General features: G+C 43.5%; 1 protein-coding gene across 2 annotated transcripts in view; it reads left to right on the top strand.

Moving 5' to 3' along the window:
• The window catches only part of LOC124621801, a 175,682-nt gene that overhangs the window by 114,160 nt on the left and 37,222 nt on the right, over nucleotides 1-24,300 (top strand). Inside the window, exon 1 of one of the 2 annotated variants that reach the window (XM_047147248.1) lies at nucleotides 10,809-10,848. The exons of the other annotated variant lie outside the window; for it this stretch is intronic. Coding sequence (XP_047003204.1) covers nucleotides 10,824-10,848 — 25 coding nt within the window. The 5' untranslated portion in view covers nucleotides 10,809-10,823. Of the gene's footprint in view, nucleotides 1-10,808; nucleotides 10,849-24,300 lie in introns of those variants that run through there. 2 annotated transcript variants of the gene reach the window in all.

Below are 24,300 nucleotides of genomic sequence, written 5' to 3'. Positions count from 1 at the left end.
ATAGTTGTAGTACTTTCAACGACACAAAAGTAAAAACATAAAATGTTGCTCATATGACAGTGTTTCAGGTGATATTGCCACAAATAAGCACAACAATTATCACAAACCTTTATTTATCGGGACAGTAGTAGACAACCAGCGTTAACACACCAGTCGGTTCATAGACGTAAGATATTGTTGCGCGGGTCGACAAAACGCTTTCGAAGCTAAAAAAGGCGGCTTCCGAAGTAATAAATATCGCACAGGGTTCGAATACAAACACTGTCTGGTTCATCATGCTGAAAGAAAAGTGCTCAACAGCTTGAAATTGCGAGGGTTTGTTAGTGATTTTGGAGAGAAGTTCTTCAGCATTGACGGCGAAATACTATTTTGTAATTCATGTCGATTTAAAATTAGTACAGAAAAGTGCTTTAATGTGCAACAATACTGTAACCGCGAAACACAGAAACTGTGTGAAGAGAAATACTGAAAATTACAGCAGACAAACGGTTTATTTGCGAAGACAGGTCCATCTTTAATCGTGCAATCATTCTCCAAGGACATGTGTGAGATGATGGTGACTTGCAGCATCAAATTGGAGAAGCTGAAGAATCCAAGCTTCAGTTCTCGGAGAAGTACTCAGCTCATCCAATTCCGGACGAATCTACGTTGAGGAAGAACTATTTATTTGTGTGCCACGAGGAGGTGCACAACTAAATACACTGAAGAGCCAAAGAAACTGGTACATCTGTCTAACACCGTGTGGGCCCCCCTCGAGCACGCAGAAGCGCCACAACACGGCGTAGCATGGACCCAACTAAAGTCTGAAGTAGTGCTGGATGAAACTGGCACCATGAATCCTGCAGGGCTCTCCGCAAATCCGTAAGAGTACGAGGGGGTGGAGATCTCTTCTGAACAGCACGTTGCAAGGCGCCCCAGATGTGTTAAATAATGTCATGTTTGGGGAGTGGTATTTCTGGACCTGTGGGGTATCACATTGCCCTGCTTGAATTGCCCTAGTCTGTCGGAATGCACAATGGACATGAATGGATGCATGCGATCAGACAGGATGCTTACGTACGTGTCACCTGTGAAATTCGTATCTAGACGTATCAGGGGTCCCATATCACTCCAGCTGCACACGCCCAACACCATTACAGAGCCTCCGCCAGCTTGAACAGTCCCCTGCTGACATGCAGGGTCCACGGATTCAAGATGTTGCCTCCATACCCGTACACGTCCATCCGCTCGATACAATTTGAAACGAGACTCGTCCGACCAGGCAACATGTTTCCGGTCACCAGTAGTCCAATGTAGGTGTTTACGGGCCCAGGCGAGGCATAAAGGTTTGTGTCGTGCAGTCATCAAGATTACACGAATGGGCCTACGACTCCGAAAGCCCATATCGATGATGTTTTGTTGAATGGTCCGCACGCTGACATTTGTTGATGACCCAACACTGAAATCAGGATCTTTTTCCGGCCGCAGCGATATCGGAGATTTGATGTTTTACCGGATTCCTGATATTCACAGTACACTCGTGAAATGGTCGTACGGGAAAATCCCCACTTCATCGGTAACTCGGAGACCCTCTGTCCTATCGCTCGTGCACCGACTATAACACCATCTTCAAACTCGCTTAAACCTTGATAACCTGCCATTGTAACAGCAGCAACCGATCTAACAACTGCGTCCGACACTTGTTGCCCTGTATAGGTATTGCCGACCGCAGCGCCGTATTCTGCCTGTTTAAATATCTCTGTATTTGAACAGGCATGCCTATACCAATTTCTTTGGCGCTTCGTGTACGGATCAGTGCTGCTGACCAAAATGTCTTAGTGACTACGGATGAAACCACCTATGTGGGTGGACGTTATATGGCAAATATTGTTGTTGCTTTTCTGAAGGTTGACGGGCCTAGAGAAATGTACCTCCTAACGTGTGAAGCTCTCTCGAGAGTAAACGACTGCCATTTTGTTTGACAACTCTGTGAAGCTACTGTGGCCGGACGGTGTAAACAGAGGCAACGTTTTGTTGCTAGTAACAGATGGTGCTTCATACATGGCTAAAGGAGTCAAGGGGATTCAGATTATCTACCCCAGTATGGTATACGGCGCTTGCCTTGCACATACGTTACACAGAGTTGCAGAATATGTGCGATCAAATTACCCTGATGTGGATAAATGAATTTTCTGTGTCAAGAAAATCTACGTGTAAGCTCCGCTACGGATGCAGAAATTCAAGGACCAAGCCCCTTCAATGCCCCTCTCCCGTCAACAAGTTCTGGCACGATATTGTTCTTGGCTTAATGTTGCTGAGCATTAGTGTACCAACTAAACCAAAATAAAGACAATCTTTTGTGAGCTTGATATCGATGAATCAAGTGCTCTCAAAACTTTGGAAGAGGTCTTCACAGATACCTTGTCTGGAAACGTGGCATACATCAACACCAATTTTTCAGTGGTATCAAAAGCTATCAGACGACTGGAAGCTGCTCGTTTGTGCAACATGTGCAGAGTGAATTGCGCTAATTCATGGTGACGTAACTGACAACAATGGATTGCAAAGTGTTCTTCACCGAAATCCTGGCTATTCTACAATACACAAAATTAGTCTGAATGAATTATCTCATTATGAGAGTACTGAAGGGCGATCTGTTTTAATTGTTAAAAACCATTCAAGAGCCAAGATCGCCAAAATATTTTTTATTCATGAGAACCGGTTTCAACAGTCTTTGATGTAATCTTCAGGTCTTAAACACCTTGCCGAGAGTTCTTCCGGGTTGTATGGCTGTGGTCCATGGAACTCTCCTATCCCTGAAGTTTCGTCCAAGGCTACTTTAGACATCTTCGGAGGTGCTCCTGGTTGTGCAGAGTCTTGCCGACTGACGAGTCCGACGTCGAAGAGCAGCCTAAATACCGTGGAAAGTAGGCGTGGTCTGGATTTCACGTGATAGCAGAGATGAACCTTGTCAAAGCTATCAAAAGAACTACTTACCAAACTTTGTGACCAGCACGGGAAAACGTTTCAGAGCGTACACTGCCGTCTGTGGTGATCACACATCCTTTTAAGAACTATTGAGCTATACTTGGGATCGACACATAATGTGGGAATTACTTTTGTCCTTAAGTTTTGCACACCAGTGTATCATTAATCAGCCGCAGATCGCACCAGTTGAAACTTGGGAACAGCAAAACTACTGGCTGGAGGTACGAATGAATTACATTTCCCTTGCTGCCTATACTTGCAATGTTCATTCATCAGAAATTGAGATTCTGGAGCTTTCAGCTAACTAGCATAATTTCCCCGACCTTTGTGATTCTATAACTCCCCAGCGAAGTAGCAGCAAGAACACTATTATTGACCATGAACATGCAGTGTATGAGACATCTGGGTGAACAAAGCTTATTGTTTCCACATAAACTATGTTAGACGTCTGTGCAGTAACGTCAGTTTCTTTATGATGCTTCTTGGATGAAATGACACTGTGACAACAGAGTGTGTTTATAGTAGTGGAGCGAGGGCAAGGCTTCTTCTCAAAGGCAGAAGATAGGAACACTTGGCGCAGAAGAACTCACGTCTTTCGGTTGATTCCTAAACCGTCTTAATCTCTTTTTTTCTTTCTCTCGTCAGGTTTTGGACCCATTCAGTGCCTGCACCCTTGGTGGAAACCTATCTCGACACCCCTCGGTACGTCCTGACTTGATCAGGTTATTACCGTCAATTTCTTTCTTACGCAAACCCATGTTTGAGATTGGTTTCTGCACACAAATCTATGCTGTATCGAATCAATTAAATGACAGTGATGGAATATGGGAACTGCTCTTAATTTTGTCTTTAACAAATTGTCGCCATTTATTTACCACTTCGAATCACGCAACTGTAAGACCACACTGTGAATGTTCCTCCTACGGCAAAACCAATACAATAGGGAGCACAGATTTGTTTGAAAGTAATTCACCATTGCGGCCAGATGGAAACAAGAGTCAATGCTAGATGCAAGTAGCGTCCTGCATATTCCCTCCTCTGTATTACTTCTAATAGGATGCGCCTATCCACACTTCTACTGTGAATGAAGACCACCCGAGGGGCAAGTTGTCCTCTGCCGCATCAAGGCTGAACACAGCTTTTAATTGTCCACCCACCGGGTATCGTCTACAGAAGTCCCTGCTTAGAAGCTGCGTACATAGGTCCTGGTTCGGGTTTCCTGATGTTAGACTGAAAGAAGCTTACTAGTGAGTGGGCTAAGACTCTCAACGCTACTAAATGAGAAGTCAAATTTAAATAAAGACGACAGTAAGTTTTTAATGAACGAATCATGAAGCAGAGAAAGCTAGAAACGTCTAACAAGCAATGTAATAGTGTTGGACTACAATTTCATATGTACGAGGGGCACTTTTTTTCTGAAAGCAGTTTGGTTTTATTCAGGGTTCCAGTACACCGTATTATTCCCCAACTCTTTTGGCTACAAAACTCCATTTTTCAACATAATCTCCGTTCAATGCGACGGCCTTACACCACCTTACTGGGAGGGCTTGTATGCCCGCATGGTGCCACTCTGTTGGTCGATGTCGGAGCCAACTTCTTGCTACATCAATAACTTCCCCATCATCCACGTACTGCTTCTGGAGGAGTGCATGCTTCTTTAGGCCAAACAGAAGTCGGAAGGTGCGAGATCCGGAATGTAGGGTGGATGAAGAAGAAGAGCCCAATGAAGTTTTGTGAGCTTATCCCCGGTGCAAGGACATGTGTGAGGCCTTCCGTTGTCATGGAAAAGGAGAAGTTCTTTTGCATTTTTGTGGCGACGAATACGCTGAAGCCGTTCCTTCCATTTCCTTCAGCTGTGTGCGTCCGGCCGGCACGCAGGAGGTCGGACAGGTCTGCGCGACCTTGTTTCGATGATGATTGGCGCGTCACCCAAACCGAGCGAGGTGGCGCAGTGGCTAGCACAGTGGACTCGCATTCGGGAGGACGATCGTTGAAACCCGGATTTAGGTTTTCCATGATTTCCCTAAATCGCTTCAGAAAAATGCCGGAATGGTTCCTTTGAAAGGGCACGGCCGATATCCTTCCCTCATCCGAAGGGACCGATGACCTCGCTGTTTGGTCCCCCTTCCCCCAAATCAACCAGCCCCGCCCAACGACTCACCGTGCTTTTGTTTACTGCCAGGTCTCCGTAGGCATTCTGCAAACGCCTCTGAATATCTACGACGCTCCAGTTTTCCGCAAAAGAAATTCAATGACAGCTCTCTCTTGGAAGGCACCTCCGTTACAGACGCCATTTCGAAGGCTATATATAGCGCCGCTATCTATCGCAGCTTCATGCTTAGTGCTGAAACGGGAATACTCCGCGATGTCCCACAACAAAAACCGCGTTTTTCAACTGAACGCCCCTTGTATGTGGACTGATGAAATAAGGAATGACGAGGTTATCTGCACATATTGGGTGGTTAGAAATATGTGTTAAACATTGACAAGAAGAAGGGAAAGAGTGATAGAACATGTGTTCAGACTTCAGGGAATAATTTCCTTTGTACTAGAGGGAGTTGGGGATAAAAACTCTAGGTGTAGGCTGACATTGGAATACATCCTAACAGATAATTGAGGATATTGGATATAAGCGTTACTCTGAGAGGAAGTGGTTGACACAGGAGAGGAATCCGTGACGGGCCGCATCAGTTAAGTCAGATGGTTGGTGAGACACCCCTGCCCCCCCACCCACCCCCAAAAAAAAAAAAAAATTATATCCACAAATTACGGTTTCCCACATGCGAAATCGACGAGCTGGCGAAAACATAAGGGCGTGCAATCGTTCAGCTGTCATCTTATCACTGCCATTTCAATCCACCAGAGCTGCTGTGGGGCCAAATTATAGCTTACTTTGCCAGCAAAGATATACTCTATTTTCCTTCGTAGTGCTCACCATAGGAAGACCACCTACGAAGGAAGTCGTCAACGACCCTCCTAACGTCACGGAAAAACCATGAAGCATGGAAGAATGAAGCTATTTTAGAAAATTCTGTAGATGAAATGATCATGCCATTCTAAAACGACAGTGAGATTCTCACTTCAAGCATTTGTGACAGCTACGAGTGTAACGACAGCAGTAGTCGTAAAAAAAGGAAAGGTAAAGCTGACATCGATCCGAAGTTTGTTTTGAACACCGCTACAAATTATCACATGTGCGCCCTTGGTTACAAGTAAGTATAAAATTTGATGAGAAAGTGTAATAACCGGTTAATTACAAACCTAGCTATTTGTTTCTCGTAATGTAACCAAACAAGTGACCGCTTTTGACGCGCGAGCCGAGAACTGAAGAGTTATCATGCTAAAGGGGTAAGCGCCAGTTTTGCATAACTGTGTTTCCTACTTCCTTAGGTGGTATGTGAATAGTGCTTTTACGTACCAAGAGGGCCATCTCTAATGATGGCTGATGTAGATGCTACGAAGGCCAGTAGATGGCAGGAGAGTTAACTCCTATGACTTCTTCGTACTAAATGGAGCAGGTGGAGGGTGTGTTTCACGAGTTACTGGACATAGCTTCCGCTTGCTCCTGCCGTCTTGTAGCCTGTCGTTTATGTATTTTCATTGGTGATACAATCGAGAGTGAAAACAGTATGAATAATTCGGCAAAGGAGCTACGAGTAAAACTGATAAATCTAAAAGAAATCGTGAGCATGACTTAAGAGAGTGGTAAATGATATCATGTAATGAACATCATAGCAACAGCTCACGACAAGCAACTTTTTAAAGTTGTTCAGATGAAAGGTAGTTATTTTATGGTGCAGTGAAGATTTCAAAACGATTACATTCAGTGAGATCACTGATGCAGAAGGAGTGTCTTCAGAGTAGAAAAGAGACATTAGAAGTACGCTAGAATACCTACCTTAGGTGAACAAACAGTTTTAACGTGAACTGTGCCAAGAATCAACAGTTAAATGGATACTAGAAGTATAAATATTACAAATTTGTATGGTGCACTTAGCCAGTTTAGCATTCCAGTGTAAATTTATTTAGAAAATTCAGTGTTTATATACTATTTTTGGATCATGCCAAGTGATAACTTGTTTTCCTTAAGTCAATGAGCAAGTGTTAATGTGTAATTAATGCATATTTATGTTCACATTCTTTGAACAGAGCTTAATCTGAATAACCTAGAAAGTACATTTTATTACTTAGACCCTTTAGCATGATAACACTTCAATTATACGTCACATTTAACTCTAATTATTTCATATTAGAGATCTCCAGTGGTGTACAGGTTAGGAGCAGATGAAAACATATTCTTAAGATTTCGTTCTCATAATGTGTTCACTTAAATTCACCAGCAAAAGAACTTACCACACATCGAAAATTCTGCAACGTCATCGGGAAATGTATTTTCGCAAAGTTTCAGTATACTGTCTTAAAAACCAAACTGAAAACATAATGCATCCCTTCCAGAATACAGTGATGTCAATTCCATCTTCGTACGTTACATGGTTTGCGTGTTTGAGCAAGCTGAATGATCTATAAAGCGAATGCAAGAGAACGTAACCGAATGGACATAAGCAGATATATCCCCAGTGTTTACAACCAGTCGCTTCTACGAGTGAACGAGCATTTACGCTGGAGGGAACCGAAGACAACACGAGACAACAAGAACAGCGTACCACCACTCCGAACGCTGTGTTACTGTTTTTTGGCGGTAACAGCCATCACACAGGTTTCACTCGATGCAACACCAGTGACAGCCACGATTAAAGACTTTGGTATTCAGAGAGAATTATTTTGCACAGTGAGCGCGCTGTTTTTGACTAAGATTCATGACATACGCGAACCCCTTCAAGTATTTTAGTGAAGTGCGTATAAGAAAGATAATGTCAATAAAATATGATTAATGAAATGTGTAATAAAGCCTGTCACATAAGACTATTCGATAAAACCTTTTATGTAGTTTGTTGGTGGGCAGGGGGTGTGATCGCGGGTATAGGAATTTTATTTCTTCAGTTATTACATCATGAATCTTAAACGTAATAATGGTATATCAGCCATTACAGCTACCATGAACGTAAGCTAGGAGAATAGTCAGATGTTCCGTATATTTTTAATTTTAATCACCATAATAGATACACATTCGTACTTGTTTACTTGCAAGGAAATTTATTGTGGTTCAAATGGCTCTGAGCACTATGGGACTTAACATCTATTGTCATTAGTCCCCTAGAACTTAGAACTACTTAAACCTAACTAACCTAAGGACATCACACAACACCCAGTCATCACGAGGTAGAGAAAAAAATTTATTGTGTTACCCTTTTTTAATGAACTGAGTTTAGTCACTCCATTATCGGCTAATAAAACTATCGTCTATCTCGCGTAGCCAGTTGGATCTTTGAGTGCTTCGGCTATTTTCTACCTATCCAATCTCTTCCCGTCCATGTCTTGGATCCCACAAGCATGAATTATTTCTATATTAATTAACAATTCTGGCATTTCCCGGGCACCCATTTTCCCAGTTTTCTATTAGAAACGAAAACAAAAAATAAATTGTGCCTGTAGTGCAATATCGAAAAAATGTCATTCCCATGTATTCGTGGAAAGACATTTGAAATTATGAACAATCGTACAAAGAAATATGCATAATTTACACATGTGTAAGTGGACTATCCAAATTAAAAAACATAATATGCAAAATACGAATTCTTTCTAACATTTATTTAACTCCGAACTTTATTGTAAAACAATATGTCTGGATACTTGTCTAGGAGCTATTTGTAAACGCCTCTATGGCAACGCATCTTCACACTTATATAGACGGCTATTGTTTTGGGCTATAGCAGCTTGCGCTTCGCAGTTGAAAGTTGTCAAAAACGCTGCCAAGTGTCAAGGATTTCGTGAAGTTGACTCACCTGTAGGAGTGTATTAGTAGTAAGGAATAATCATATTAAAACTTCATGCACGATGTGGCGTTTTTCCACGCGTCACAGTGTTTATGCTGTCATATCTCCTAAATTATATGTCATAGAATGACATATTTGTGTAGGTGCATTCAGTGACATATGTGGATACTGTCTGCGAAATATGTTGTGAAGAGAGTTAGTAGCAAAGAATTAGTAATGCGGCAGTTTTTCACGTATCCCCTTATTTAAGACGTCATGTCGCCTGAACTATGATACGTAGGTTGTTCTTATGCCCAGAGCCTGACAGTAAGGGATATGTCCAATAATTTCGGTTTTAGGAGGAGATGTGGAACACACACACATACATACATACATTTTTGTAATACGCATAGACATGGGCGTACCCAGCGAGGGGCAGGGGGGGGGGCAGCTGCCCCCCCCCCCCCCCCATAAAAGATATTCGCAGTTTTTCACTAGTTTACTGTTTTGTTTCATAAGAAATGCTGCATGTTTTCTCGGATTGTACAGGTGCATTCTTGTATTTAAAATGTTTATTAAAAGCAGTTTTTCACTGGTTTACTGTTTTATTTAATAAGAAGTGCTGCATGTTGTCTCGAGTCCTTGTTTCCTGAGACTAGTATGACCTGCCCCCCCCCCCCCCCCTAGTTCAGATCCAGGGTATTTGCTTCTCTACACGGTCGTCGCTCAGACTTAGATTCTGCCGTAGAGTTGTACCAACTTTTCAACTCCCTCGTTATAGAAGACAGCCGCGAGTGCTTTTCGACATTTTTCTACTCTGGACGGCAGCTCGTTGTCTGTGTCGAAATATTGTCTTCATAGCCATCGGTTCATTTGAGCAGAGATCAACCTCAAGGCTAGCCAATTACGGGCTGTATTGTGGGTGATCAAACACTTCTCATCGGGAACACTGCAGGAGCATCCTCATTGCCCCTGCTGAGAGCGGCCGAGAATTGTGTAGAACGAACCGTATGACAGTGGATTGCATAGATTCAGGCGAAATTTTTCGCCAGGCCCTCATACTTGGCGGGATACGCTAATTTCTGGCCATTTTTACTTCTCGCTGTGGGGTCAGAACTGAAAAGAGCAACATGATGCGATCGATGGGCGTACTAGACACAGTGCCCAACGCATCTGTGCAAAGCTTCATCAGATTTTCACCGTATTTTCCATTTCGCGACCGATCGCTGCTTACTTGCCGAATAACCCTCGTAGTTCGCAAACAAGACACCAGACGAATGTTGCCTGCTGCTACATATCGCAAAGCGGAGGGGACTCTAGCTTTGTTTGATGGTTGGCTAAAAAACCGACAACCGGCGGAACCAGTGATGCGAACCGAACACGACAGAATGCAATTCGCTTATGTCCACCTGCCATTTGCACCAGAGAGAATTCTCTTTTGGTGGCGCTGGTTTTCTCGTGTTGGCTCCGATGAATACCGCTCTTAGTATCAGGTAAGAGTTACGCAGCAACTCTCCTCCGCGTCTCCGAGTGCTCCTGGCAAAGCATCGGTAGATTGGTTCAAATGTCTCTGAGCACTATGGGACTTAACTTCTCAGGTCATCAGTCCCCTAGAACTTAGAACTACTTAAACCTAACTAATCTAAGGACATCACACACATCCATGCCCGAGGCAGGATTCGAACCTGCAATACAAGGATCCCAGGTCGCGCGGTTCCAGACTGAAGTGCTTAGAACCGCTCGGCCACCACCGGCCGGCAGCATCGGTAGCTAAGTAGTTTTGAGTATGGAGTCCTAAGCATGACGCTACCTCGCGCGCGCCACCCGGGTTTGACACGCGGCAGCCGGTACGGCGGTCACGCCTCCAGCTGCAACGGGCGCGGGGGTCGGCGTTTTGGCGGCAAGCAACGGCCGTGGCATGACGTAGCGCACTGTGCCGTCGTGCGTACGGCGCAGTCTCCGGCGTGTCTCTGACCAGGCAGCATGGGGGTGGAGCAGCAAGCCACCGGTGAGTGCGCACGCAGCAGCGCTAAGCGCGAAGCGTAACACACGACAAGCGTGGTGCGTGCTTTATACAGGGTGATCGAAACGCCGCGATTCCTTGCATGCCAACAGTACAGAATGCCTCTTCCAAAATTCCGTACCGTGCGTATTTTGTATAGAAGATAGACGTCAAAGTAGGGTACAGCAGTTAATGCAGAGGATAAAGTTATGCTTCAGAGTACTCGAGTTCCTGCGTTCTATTCTGGGTTTAGGTGTAATTACTTCTAGTTTCCAAATTTTAGACTGCATGTTATCATATCTGGCTGCCTAACCATTATACAGCGATTACAGCAGGTGCAACGAATTAACGCCTGGTGCAGGGAATGGCAATTGAATCTCAATGTAGACAAGTGTAATGTGCTGCGAATACATAGAAAAGAAAGATCCTTCATCATTTAGCTACAATATAGCAGGTCAGCAACTGGGAGCAGTTAATTCCATAAATTATCTGGGAGTACGCATTAGGAGTGATTTAAAATGGAATGATCGTATAAATTTGATCGTCGGTAAAGCAGATGCCAGACAGATTCATTGGAAGAATCCTAAGGAAATGCAATCCGAAAACGAAGGAAGTAGGTTACAGTACACATGTTCGCCCACTGCTTGAATATTGCTCACCAGTGTGGGATCCGTGCCAGATAGGGCTGATAGAAGAGATAGAGAAGATCCAACGGAGAGCAGTGCGCTTCGTTACAGGATCATTTAGTAATCGCGAAAGCGTTACGGAGATGATAGATAAACTCCAGTGGAAGACTCTGCAGGAGAGACGCTCAGTAGCTCGGTACGGGCTTTTGTTGAAGTTTCGAGAACATACCTTCAGCGAGAAGTCAAGCAGTATATTGCTCCCTCCTACGTATATCTCGTGAAGAGACCATGAGGATAAAATCAGAGAGATTAGAGCCCACACGGAGGCATCCCGACAATCTTTCTTTCCACGAACAATACGAGACTGGAATAGAAGGGAGAACCGATAGAGGTACTCAAAGTACCCTCCGCCACACACCGTCAAGTGGCTTGAGGAGTATGGATGAAGATGTAGATGCCTTATACAAAAGACGGGCAATTATTTACTGCTAATACAGACATGGGAGTGCAACCATTTTCATTATTCCACTTTTCTGTACATCTACATTGTGCTTCGAAAGCCACCTAACGGTGTATGGCACAGGATACTAACTTGATCCCTCCTTCCCTATTTGGCTATTGGAAAGAATGACAGCCGGTAAGCCTCTGTATTAGCTCTAATGTCGATTTTTCTCGTCTTGGTCATTTCGCGAGACTTATATGGGAGGCAGTAATACGTCGTCCGACTCTTCCCACAAAATTCTCTCTCGGAATTTCAAAAGGAAACCGCTATGGCAGCGTCTGCCATTGAAGTTTGTTGAGGATCCCTGTAACGCTCTCGTGGCGTCTATACGACCTCGTGACGAAACGCGCCGCTCTTCGTTGAATCTTCTCTACCTCTTATATCAGTCCTACAATACAAGGATCCCAGATTCATGAACAGTACTCAAGAATTGGTCGAACAAGCGCCTGGTAACCCTCTTCCTTCGTGGATGAGGAACATTTTCTTAAGATTCTTCCTATGAATCTCAGTTTGGCTTCTACTTTTCCTACTATCTGCTTCAAATGGCTCTAAGCACTATGGGACTTAACAGCTGAGGTCATCAGTCCCCTAGACTTAGAACTACGTAAACCTAACGAACCCAAGGACATCACACACATCCATGCCCGAGACAAGATTCGAACCTGCGACCGTAGCAGCAGCGAGGTTCCGGACTGAAGCGCCTACAACCGCTCGGTCACAACGGCCGGCCTATCCACTTCCACTTAAGGCCGCTGTTGGTAGCTACTGTAGACAGTTTACCGCACCCGCTGTTTTCAGCAATTTGTCATCAACAGTGTAGTTGTACAATACTGGATTTCTTTTCCTATGCGGGCGCGATATGTTACATTTATTTACGTTCAGGGTGAATTGCTAGAGCCCGCACTATTCATCAGTCATCTGCAAAACGATGCTGTCTTCTGTAGCTGGTACGTTCTTATAGACAACCGCATCATCTGCGAACTGTCTTATAGAACTTCCGACGCTTTCTACTAAACCATTTATATACGAGTACATTGTAAATAGTAAAAGCGCTATCGCAATTCCTTGGTGTCCTCCGTAAATTACCTTTACAGCTGTCGATTTGTTCAGTTAAGAGCGATAAGTTCAGGGAAGAGTGATCCACTGAGTTAGGGAGGTCGATTTGAGCACCTGCTCTGCAGACTATGTTTTGTGCAAATCTCGCTGTCTCTAACAATGTACTTAAAATATTATATATATAACTGGTCGCTCTTACTGAATGTAGTAAGTACACTGACGGAAAAAAATCGCATTGCCGAGAAAGGGTTGTGTGACATAAACGAAAGTTGGTAGGCGTGTTTCTACACCTGAAAGATGATCTCCATTCAAATTTCGAGCTAGTCGCGTAAGAGTGGCGCTAAATCAGTACAGGAAAACAACGGGCAAATTGCTTCATGAAGGCCACACTCGACCAGCTGTCTTGGCCTCATAAAAGCATATTTATATATTCTGTGTTATATATTTCGACCTATTTATCTTCCTTATACACTGGTATGCAAAACTTATAAATGAAAGTAACTTTCACCTGATGTGTCATTGTCAAATAACACAGCTCGTTGAAACTTGGACCACGTAGAAAGAACAGTAGAGAAAGTCATTGACAGAAATACGCAATGCGACGAACGGAAATGACACTTTTATTCAAAGACACCAGACGTGGTCCTCTGTAACTTTGACGACGAGTACGGCTTCCGTCTCGTTCCATCGCACACCAGCATTGGGCCATTACCACATCTCATTGCCCCGAAAATAAGTATATTGCACGATTCAACAAGTCAGCCAAATATCGACCCACAGTGGACCCTCTCGCAAACTCTGTGGGGTGCTGATAACGCTGTCTTCACTGTGACTACTAAACAACTGACGCTTTTCACACCCATTGTACACGCTATCAGGCCTGGTAACAACACTAATCAGGAACAACACCAGTGTACTCTGGTGATCGCTCTATTTGTCACACAGAACTGAAAGCATTTACATATTTTTTTTTTTTTTTTTTTTTTTTTTTTGTTTTGTGAAAGCCAAGATAACTTGATTTCTAGACCTTTATTCCAATTACTAGTTTCGACAGAAACTATATGAAAAGAAAATAGTCAATATGCACAAGATACAACCATTTTTTGGGATGACCAAAATCTTACAAAAACTTTTTCATAGCTTTGCGTGTATGTTCACATGCATGTTTCGTCGACATTTTGAGAACAAAGTACAAATACATGAAAAAAACTCCGCACGGTTTATCATTTATAGAACAGGATGCTTGCAGATGAGTTGTCAAATGACTAAAAGGTAAAAGTGCAGCATCCATAGCAACAGTAAAGTTGAAACTACACGTCGTGCCGACGACCTCATGTGGACTACACAGAGGCGCTGCAGAACCCTTGTGACTTGCTGTGCAGGCGTCAAGTGGCGCCATGGTATTAACCGGCGATATACTGAAATATTTCGATATTAGTCTCATGAAAATTTTTATGCAATTTAAGAAGCATATTATGTACTATAGGAATAGTTCAAATGGCTCTAAGCACTATGGGACTTAACATCTGAGGTCATCAGTCCCCTAGACCTAACTAACCTAAGGACATCACACACATCCATGCCCGAGGCAGGATTCGAACGTGAGACCGTAGCAGCAGCGCGGTTCCGGAATGAAGTGCCTAGAACTGCTCGTCCATAACAGCCGCCTACTATAGGAATCACAAAGGTAAATCTTAATGTTGTGTCTAGACAAGACAGCCTAGACACAATGAGAGGAAGCCGAAAGGCACACGCTTAAACTCACGCAGGCTGGCGTGAGGTCTGAAACAGGATACGTAATGAATACTATAAAGAAAAGTACGTAGCTTCTGGAATACTTAACTTTAATCCACATTTGTAGAACATCGCTCTTGATGATACATGTTATAACCACAATATATATAGCAAAGGATTATGGCGCCTTGCTAGGTCGTAGCAATTGTAGCTGAAGGCTATGCTAACTATCGTCTCGGCAAATGAGAGCGTAGTTGTCAGTGAACCATTCCTTGCAAAGTCGGCTGTACAACTGGGGCGAGTGCCAGTACGTCTCTCTAGACCTGCCGTGTGGTAACGCTCGGTCTGCTGTCACTGACAGTGGCGACACGCGGGTCCGACGTATACTAATGGACCGCGCCCGATTTAAAGGCTACCACCTAGCAAGTGTGGTGTCTGGCGGTGACACCACATTTAACACCTGATTCATAAACAAAGATACTGCACATTTCGCCAATATAAATTACATGTACGGAAAAACGTAATGGTAACAAACATTTGTAATCCTCGTAGACTGTCACTATGTGCTATCCCACTGTACTCGACGATCTTTTTATTTATACCCTATACATACCATTCACCAATCCGTCCGAGTCAAGTGGTACAAAAAATCATTGTACGCACCATAGAACAACAAATCCAAAAACCATAGGGAGAGGATAGGGGGAGGGGGAGAGCGGGCCGTGGGGGGAGGAGAGAATAGGAGAGGGCGAAGGGAGGTGATGAGGGAAGGGGGGACGGGAATGGGAGGGAATCCTAGAGGGTTACGGAAATGTGTAGGGAAAGGGGGCGGAAAGGGGGGAGGGGAAGAAAGAGTGGGGAGGTGGGGAGGCAATTATTTACGAACCGCGACATGGTATGTGCATGTATGAAGTGACACTTATATCCGACCGTTTCTTCTGGCTGATTCGCTTTCTTTTGTGAGGGGTTCGGGTGGTTAACCCTGTGCTCTTCGTCTTTCAATGGGACTCCACTCTAGTACCTCCTTTGTCCATCATTCGTCATTCCTTCGTGCGATATTTCCTGCCGATTCCATATTATAGCCTTTGCCTTTCCCGCAACATCCTGATCTCATGTTATTGCTCGTATTTCACTTCTTTTCAGATCTTTCTTAATTAGAAATCTATCTGAGCTGTCCGAAGGTTTCTTTTGAAACATTTAAAACCCAAAAAAAAATGCCTCTGAGCACTATGGGACTTAACTTCTGAGGTCATCAGTCCCCTAGAACTTAGAACTACTTAAACCTAACTAACCTAAGGACATCACACACATCCATGCCCGAGGCAGGATTCGAACCTGCGACCGTAGCGGTCGCGCGGTTCCAGACTGTAGCGCCTAGAACCGATCGGCCACCACGGCCGTATTTAAAACCCAAATTTCAATTATTGTTTAAATAATTTCATGACTACAAGATCACACTGTTCTCCTCCTCCAATGGAAAATTCATGCTGACAGAAACCATCGAGACATCATAACTGTTAGATAATACCTTGATGTACCTTGTCGCCAGGCCTTGTTCGTCAATGCCTGTACAACTGCAGTGTATCTGGTAGAATCAAATGTCTTTTCAAAAATTATAAAAGCTGTGCATAGTGGCATTTCATATTCCTTGGCTTGGCTACCTTCTTCTCGCAGGATATGTATATGGTCAATTGTGCTGTAGCCACTGCAGAATCCACTGTTCTATGGAATGTGCATTTTCTCCAACAGCGCTGATGCGATTTGTCAAGAGGAGGCGGGTGGCGGGCCCATTATTCAGTTGCTTGCAGCCTAGTCCCATTAAAAAACGAAACTGGGAATCGTATGCTAAATAACCCACAGTTCTCTCGTAGTCAAATTTTGCTTCCCCTCTTTCTGTTTTCTCTCTCTCTCTCTCTCTCTCTCTCTCTCTCTCTCTCTCTCTCTCTCTCTCTCTCTCTCCCAACCCTTTCCACACACATACGCATTTACAAAAAAATATCAACATGACGTAATTATAAGAATTAAAATGTTATGCGACTACTGGCAGCTTTATTACTAGTCTATGTTCTTTACCCTTCTCAGCTCCTAATATACCATCTTTGCTTAGTTCAATTTATAAAGAGTGTATGTGATGCACATACGACTGAGAAAGCTGCCTGTGACCGCTGAAAGGTATTTACTTTACTATTACAGTTCACCTATGTAGTCTCATCATCCACATAGCTTTTTCTTCTTCTGTCAGAATGTGTCTCAGCTATCCAACAGTTGTATATATAATAAATCTATACTATATTAACTGATGTAAATCCATCTGAAGGACGTATGATCCTCCCATACCCATAAAAGGAAGCATAATAAATAAGTTTATCCGACAAAATATTTGTCACCCGAGGGCGCACCCGCAGATGAATCTTTAAGCCTTTACAAATGGCGTGGCGATGGAGTCACGTGCTCAACAGCACGAACACTGCCTCTACGCGAGCATTGAGACACTTGTGTTTAAAGTGGACATTGTGCGTGGATGTGGGTAAATGTTAGGACGTGACAGAGTGACAGAAAGGGGCAATCGTATTTGGTCGTGCACATAGCCATACGGTGTGTGAACTTGCTGGATTTGTTAGTGTTTCGCGGCGCCACGGAATAGGCGAGAATTGCGAACGGAAAAAGATCCTCACTAAGAAGGCCAGGAGACGCTTTCACGACTTACGAATAAAAGTCGCTTCCAAACCCGACAGGAATTGCTGCAAGCAGTGAATGAAAGTCCATCCCAGCCTGTTAGAAAGAGATAATTGCGAGGGGAACAGCATACTATGAACATTTCGAGTCGGTCACGTCGCAAGAGGCCACTGCTCACGGAAGCACATAAAGACAACAGCAGAAAAGTTCATCGGGCTGGGGAAATATGTGAATGGTTTCTGAACGCTCTCCCACTTTTCGACTGGCTTGCAAAATCACCTGTCTTGAGCCCCACAGAAAATCTATGGGACATCTGGAAACAGCGGCTAATACGCTGACATCAGCATCCCTGCATTTTGGTGGCAATGCGCCATCAAATCCTCAGCAAGTGGCTTAACCTGGATGAGACGTACGTGAACAACCTTGTGGACTCGCTTCCTAACCGAATCCAGACGGTTGTCAAGTACTGGGGCGGAATTACACGGTATTAAATGATACGTGTAATGTTTTCTCCATGGGTGACTAATTTTTTGTCCCGTGAGCTTATTTCTGGTTAGATTAATTTTTAGTTTCAGTTGACGAACTTATCTCCCCTATGCCAGCAAACGCTGAATCCAATCGAAATAAGAAGCATAGAAACCATTCAGACAATCTCCTTTGTTCATTTCTTTACAAGTGTGCCGTACATCTCCATTCACGGGGAACCTTGTTTGCGGAATTGCTACACTCTACAAGTAGCAGCTTAACTCTGCGAGAGAATAGTTCGTAAAGTCAGGAACTGTGCTCCGCAACTAACACCGCATGCACGACGCTGAATATGTTAGAGCATCAGAGAAACTCATTCATTAGCGAGAAAAACAGAAATACCCGATTGTAATTCGCCAAAACAAATATAAATAAATCTATTGAATCCTGGAAAAACGTGCTCCTCGCAAGAAAGCAAATTCAGTAATTTTCTTCTAACGTGCACCGACTATAGATTAGAAAGCCAAAAATGTGAACAGGAAATTAAGCCGCAAATCAGCTGATTGGGAGTTCCAAAATGAACTGAAACCTACAAAAGCGGACCGTTCACGAAGCACTTCACAGAAAAGGGTCGCTTGTTTCTTTGATTACGATGGATATGTCGCTGCCATTACTAGCTTAGACCGCTATCCGGGGTGTCTCTAGACACGCCTTCGTGGGTCATTGGGGCTCAGTTTGAAGCTGGACTCATCACTGCAGACAATTCTACTCCAGTCAATAAGATTCCAGGCTGAAGACGTTTATGGAAACTCCCTGACATAGCAACCTGACTGTCGCCAGCGATACTGCCCGACAACCAGGAGTGATGGTTTCACAGCAAAATCCCTTTCATTGTCATCCGCAGCATACCTACAAGCACAGCAGTGCGTCGACAATATTCTACGCCCCTTTTTGTTGCCCTTCATGGCAAGCCATTCTGGGCTTACATTTCAGCAAGATAATGCTCGCCCGCACACGGCGAGAGTTTCTACTGCTTTAGAACTTATGAACCATTATGGGCAGGACCCTCCATCCATCTCAGGATTTTGACGATCTAACGCTCCAACAGGACAGGATTTGGCACGACATCTCTCCGGAGGACATCCAACAACTCCAACAATGATGCCAAGCCGAATAACTGCTTGCATATGGCCCAGAGGTGGACCAACGCGATATTTACTTGCTCAATTTGTGAAGCTCTTTCTCTTGAGTATATCATCCAATTTTTCTGAAATTATAATCGTTTGTTTGTCTGTACATGCACATAACATCTACTGATTTCCGTCCCATTCGGACAATTCATTCGTGGTGCTCTTTTTTTTTTTTTTTTTTTTTTTGTGTCACAGAGTGTGTACATTAAATAAAGTGGGTGAGAGACTGCATCCCTACCACCCTCCTCTGTTAAGTGCTTCGGCCCTATTCTCTCGTTTCCTGTGTTAATCAAAATTTAGTTATTTGACTATAAATTTTTACCACTTGTATTAAATGTTTAGGATAACCTCGTCTTGCCGTTGTATTCCACATACCTATTCACTCTATGCAAGGCTTTTTCATAATCTATAAATGCAATATAAGGGCCGGCCACTGTGGCCGACCGGTTCTAGGCGCTTCAGTCCGGAACCACGCGGCTGCTACGGTCTCAGGTTCGAGTCCTGCCTCGGGCATGGATGTGTGTGATGTCCTTAGGTTAGTTAGGTTTAAGTAGTTCTAAGTTCTAGGGCGCTGATGACCACAGATGTTAATTCCCATAGTGCTCAGAGCCATTTGAACCATTTTTTTTTGCATTAATTTATAGCCAGAGTTCAACAGGCTTAGAAAACAGATCTTCCTCTAAAATCCATGCTTGACATGACGACATTTTTATGTCTTCGTCAGATATGAAGACAAAATGGTAGAGACTATGCATTCTCTCCGAAAGGATTACCTCAAGACTCCATACTCGGCCCTCTTCTGTTTATAATCTGTACTCAAAACTTGGAAGCTAGCGCTTTACCACCAGCTAAAATAAGTTCCGCTGCGCACCGAGAATATGCTGCAGCAAAAACATGTACGTTACCGTCGTTGTAATTTTCAGCAATGTTTGTTTTGGTCATCAGTCTTCTGACTGGCCTGATGCGGCCCGCCACGAATTCCTCTCCTGTGCTAACCTCTTCATCTCAGAGTAGCACTTCCAACCCACGTCCTCAATTGTTCGCTGGATGTGTTCCAATCTCTGCCTTCCTCTACAGTTTTTGCCCTCTACAGCTCCCTCTAGTACAAAGTCATGACTTAACAGATGTCCTATCATCCTGTCCATTCTCCTTATCAGTGTTTTCCACATATTCCTTTTCTCTCCGATTCTGCGTAGAAACTCCTCATTCCTTACCTTATCAATCCACCTAATTTTCAACATTCGTCTGTAGCACCACATCTCAAATGCTTCGATTCTCTTCTCTTCCGGTTTTCCCACAGCCCAAGTTTCACTACCATACGATGCTGTACACCAGATGTACATTCTCAGAAATTTCTTCCTCAAATTAAGACCGATATTTGATATTAGTAGAATTCTCTTGGTCGGGAATGCCTTTTTTGCCATAGCTACTTTGCTTTTGATGTCCTCCTTGTTCCGTCCGTCATTGGTTATTTTACTGCTTAGGTAGCAGAATTGCTTAACTTCATCGACTTCGTGACCATCAGTCCTGATGTTAGGTTTCTAGCTGTTCTCATTTCTGATACTTCTAATTACCTTCGTCTTTCTTCGATTTATTCTCAATCCGTACTGTGTTCTCATTAGACGGTTCATTCCATTCAGCAGATCATGTAATTCTTCTTCACTTTCACTCAGGATAGCAATGTCATCAGCGAATCGTATCACTGATATGCTTTCACCTTGAATTTTAATTCCACTCCTGGAACTTTCTTTTATTTCCATCATTGCTTCCTCGATGTACAGATTGAACACTACGGGCTACAACCTTGGCTTACACTCTTTTTAATACGAGCACTTCGTTCTTGGTCGTCCACTCTTATTATTCCCTCTTGGCTGTTGTACATATTGTATATGACCCGTCTCTCCCTGCAGCTTACGCCTACGTTTTTCAGAATTTCGAACATCTTGCACCATTTTACATTGTCGAACGCTTTTTCCAGGTTGACAAATCCTGCGAACGTGTATTGATTTTTCTTTAGTCCATTCCATTATTAACCGCAACGTCAGAACTGCCTCTCTCGTGCCTTTACTTTTCCTAAAGCCAAACTGATCGTCATCTAGCGCATCCTCAAATTTCTTTTCTATTCTTCTGTATACTATTCTTGTAAGCAACTTGGATGCATGAGCCGTTAAGCTGATTGCGCGATAATTCTCGAACTTGTCAGCTCTTGCCGTCTTCGGAATTTTGTAGATGATGCTTTTCCGAAAGTCAGATGGTATGTCGCCAGACTCGTATGTTCTACACTTCAACGTGAATAGTCGTTTTGTTGCCATCTCCCAAAGATTTTAGAAATTTGTGACTGAATTTTATCTGTCCCTTCTGTCTTGTTTGACCTTAAGTCCTTCAAAGCTCTTTTAAACTCTGATTCTAATACTGGATACCATATCTCTTCTAAATCGACTCCTGTTTCTTCTTCTATCACATCAGATAAATCTTCCCTCTCATAGCGGCTTTCAATGTATTCTTTCCACCTATCCCCTCTCTCTTCTGCATTTATCAGTGGTATTCCCGATGCACTCTTAATGTTACCACTCTTGCTTTTAATGTCAGAGAAGGTTGTTTTGACTTTCCTGTATGCTGAGTCTGTCCTTCCGACAATCATTTCTTTTTCGATGTCTTCACATTTTTCCTGCAGCCATTTCGTCTTAAATGGTTCAAATGGCTCTGAGCACTATGGGACTCAACTTCTGAGGTCATTAGTCCCCTAGAACTTAGAACTAGTTAAACCTAACTAACCTAAGGACATCACAAACATCCATGCCCGAGGCAGGATTCGAACCTGCGACCGTAGCGGTCTTGCGATTCCAGACTGCAGCGGCTTTAACCGCACGGCCACTTCGGCCGGCCATTTCGTCTTAGATTCCATTTACTTCCTATATATTTCATTACTCAGCGACTTTCGTTTCTTAATTTTTTAGTTTCCCGGAACATTTTTGTACTTCCTCCTTTTATCAATCAACTGAATTATTTCTCTGTTACTCATGGTTTCTTCGCAGTTACCTTCTTTGTACCTACGTTTTCCTTCCCAACTTCTGTGATGGCCCTTTTTAGAGATGTCCATTCCTCTTCAACTGTACTGCCTACTAAGCTAATCCTTATTGCTATATCCATACCCTTAGAGAACTTCAACCGTATCTCGTCATTATTTTGTACTTCCGTATCCCACTTCTTTGCCTTTGATTCTTCCTGACTAATGTCTTAAACTTCAACCTACTCTTCATCACTACTATATTGTGATCTGAGTCTATATCTGCGCCTGGGTACGCCTTACAATCCAGTATCTGATTTCGGAATCTCTGTCTGACCATAATGTTATCAGCAATATCTGTCCAAAATTATTTCAGATACCGTATCGCCGTTATCAGGCGACACTTCCAAACACGGAATTTTATGTGATTTACGTTTCCCGATTTTAAACATGGGGAACTGAATTCGACAAGACAGTGCGCTAATCGCCGCTGTAGTGACGCGAGCTTAGCTCAAGCGGGGCTACAGCCGTGGATCTGAGAGACTCGCCGCGCCGTGTATTTAAGTAGATGACTTTCGCAGAGGCAAATATTTGTGCATACAGGCTGGAGCCTGCTAACAGCTCGCTCAAGTCCTGCACGCTTTTTTTTGCTCTTCGTTGCTGCTTCAGTTCCTCAAAGAGAGAACACTGGGAATGGTAGCAGAATTCTGCAAGGCAAGGTTTCTAACTTTTTAAGAACTTTAGAGAGATAATTTCACTAGTGTCTAAAAGTTAGAGGAGAAAATGGAGAGAGAAAAGCTGAGCAATAACCTGTAAATGATCACCAAGTTATCCCCCGCAAATTGGAATTGTGCTATCTGTACTGGCAATGAGCATTTCTTGCTTCAAATACGAAAATATTTCAAAGATAAAGGAAAGATTGCATTACAGCCATAATGCCTCAGTCGCGTTTGCATTTTCGTTGTGGGTAGAGCATACTCTCTCACAAGGAACCCGTTGAGTGCGAAATCGAAAAAGGCCAATGATGTATACGGCATTCGACGCCGCATATTTGTCCACCATGCAAACACAATATTGGCTGCTAATGGCAACAGGGAGAGGGGGGAGGGGGGGGGGGATGGAGATATCCAGTGACGAGCGCAGCATGAGGCTACGGAGCGTAGTTGAACTGCTTAGTCGACGAGTAACTCACAATGGTGGATACAAAGCAGAGCAATACCAACGATAAATAAAGCATTGCATTGTACCTACAACAACAATAGACAAAGTTCATATTTGTCCGAAAGGAACCCAGGGAATTTCGCACAGTGAGAAAGAAGTGACAGATGAAGTATTTGCTGAATGAATTTTATCCATAGCGCATGCTGTCGAACTCCGTGACTTTTCCTTTATAGGGTGTAGAAAAATATCCGCTGCCAGTCACAGTAAGAGGTTATCTATTTGTCACACGACCGGTTTTGGGCTTGCACCCATCCTCAGGTGTTTATACATTCATGTACATGTTTATACTGTTGGAGATCAATAAAGACGAGGCACCATGATTATAGTTACGCTGCGTGACAGTTTTGCCACTTAGTTACACACTTTTTATCAGTTTCATGTCCATATTTCAGTTTTACCAAGTTTAGCTGCATATTTCACTATTACAATGTGCACTCGCGAATACACTATGTTTTGACCATAGATATTAAGTCCCATAGTGCTCAGAGCCATTTGAACCAATACACTACGTTTACATACAGACGCTCGATACAGTTTACAGGATGTACATGGTAGCGACCTACTACGTTATGCACATCAAATTTCGCGCGACATGAAGCAGTGGATGGTTAAAAAACTAAATTCAGTCCGAACAGGCCATGAAGGCTCAGTGCTACCGACCGGTCGCCGTGTCATCCTCAGGCCACAGGCGTCACTGGATGCGGATACGCAGAGGTCTGTGGTCAGCACAACGCTCTCCCTCGGCCGTTTGGCCGTTTACGAGACCGAGTGAACGGTTGCCTAACTTCAAACAGTGCTACAGAATCGGAAGCCGTAAGATAACGAAATTTCAAACAAAGCGCCAACTTGACAATACGTAATAAACTGCGGAATCGGCCAGAACATTTTGTGATGAGACAAACAAACTTGACTCATCTTTCAGTAAGGAATTTGTTTTCAACTCCGACCAGTTGTGATTTGAAGAGGAAATGCACGTGAAAG

This window comes from Schistocerca americana, chromosome 1 (assembly GCF_021461395.2).
Source record: "Schistocerca americana isolate TAMUIC-IGC-003095 chromosome 1, iqSchAmer2.1, whole genome shotgun sequence".
NCBI classification, from domain to species: Eukaryota; Metazoa; Arthropoda; class Insecta; order Orthoptera; family Acrididae; genus Schistocerca; species Schistocerca americana.
Note: the sequence above shows the minus strand (reverse complement) of the source record. Positions and strands in the feature narration are given on the sequence as shown.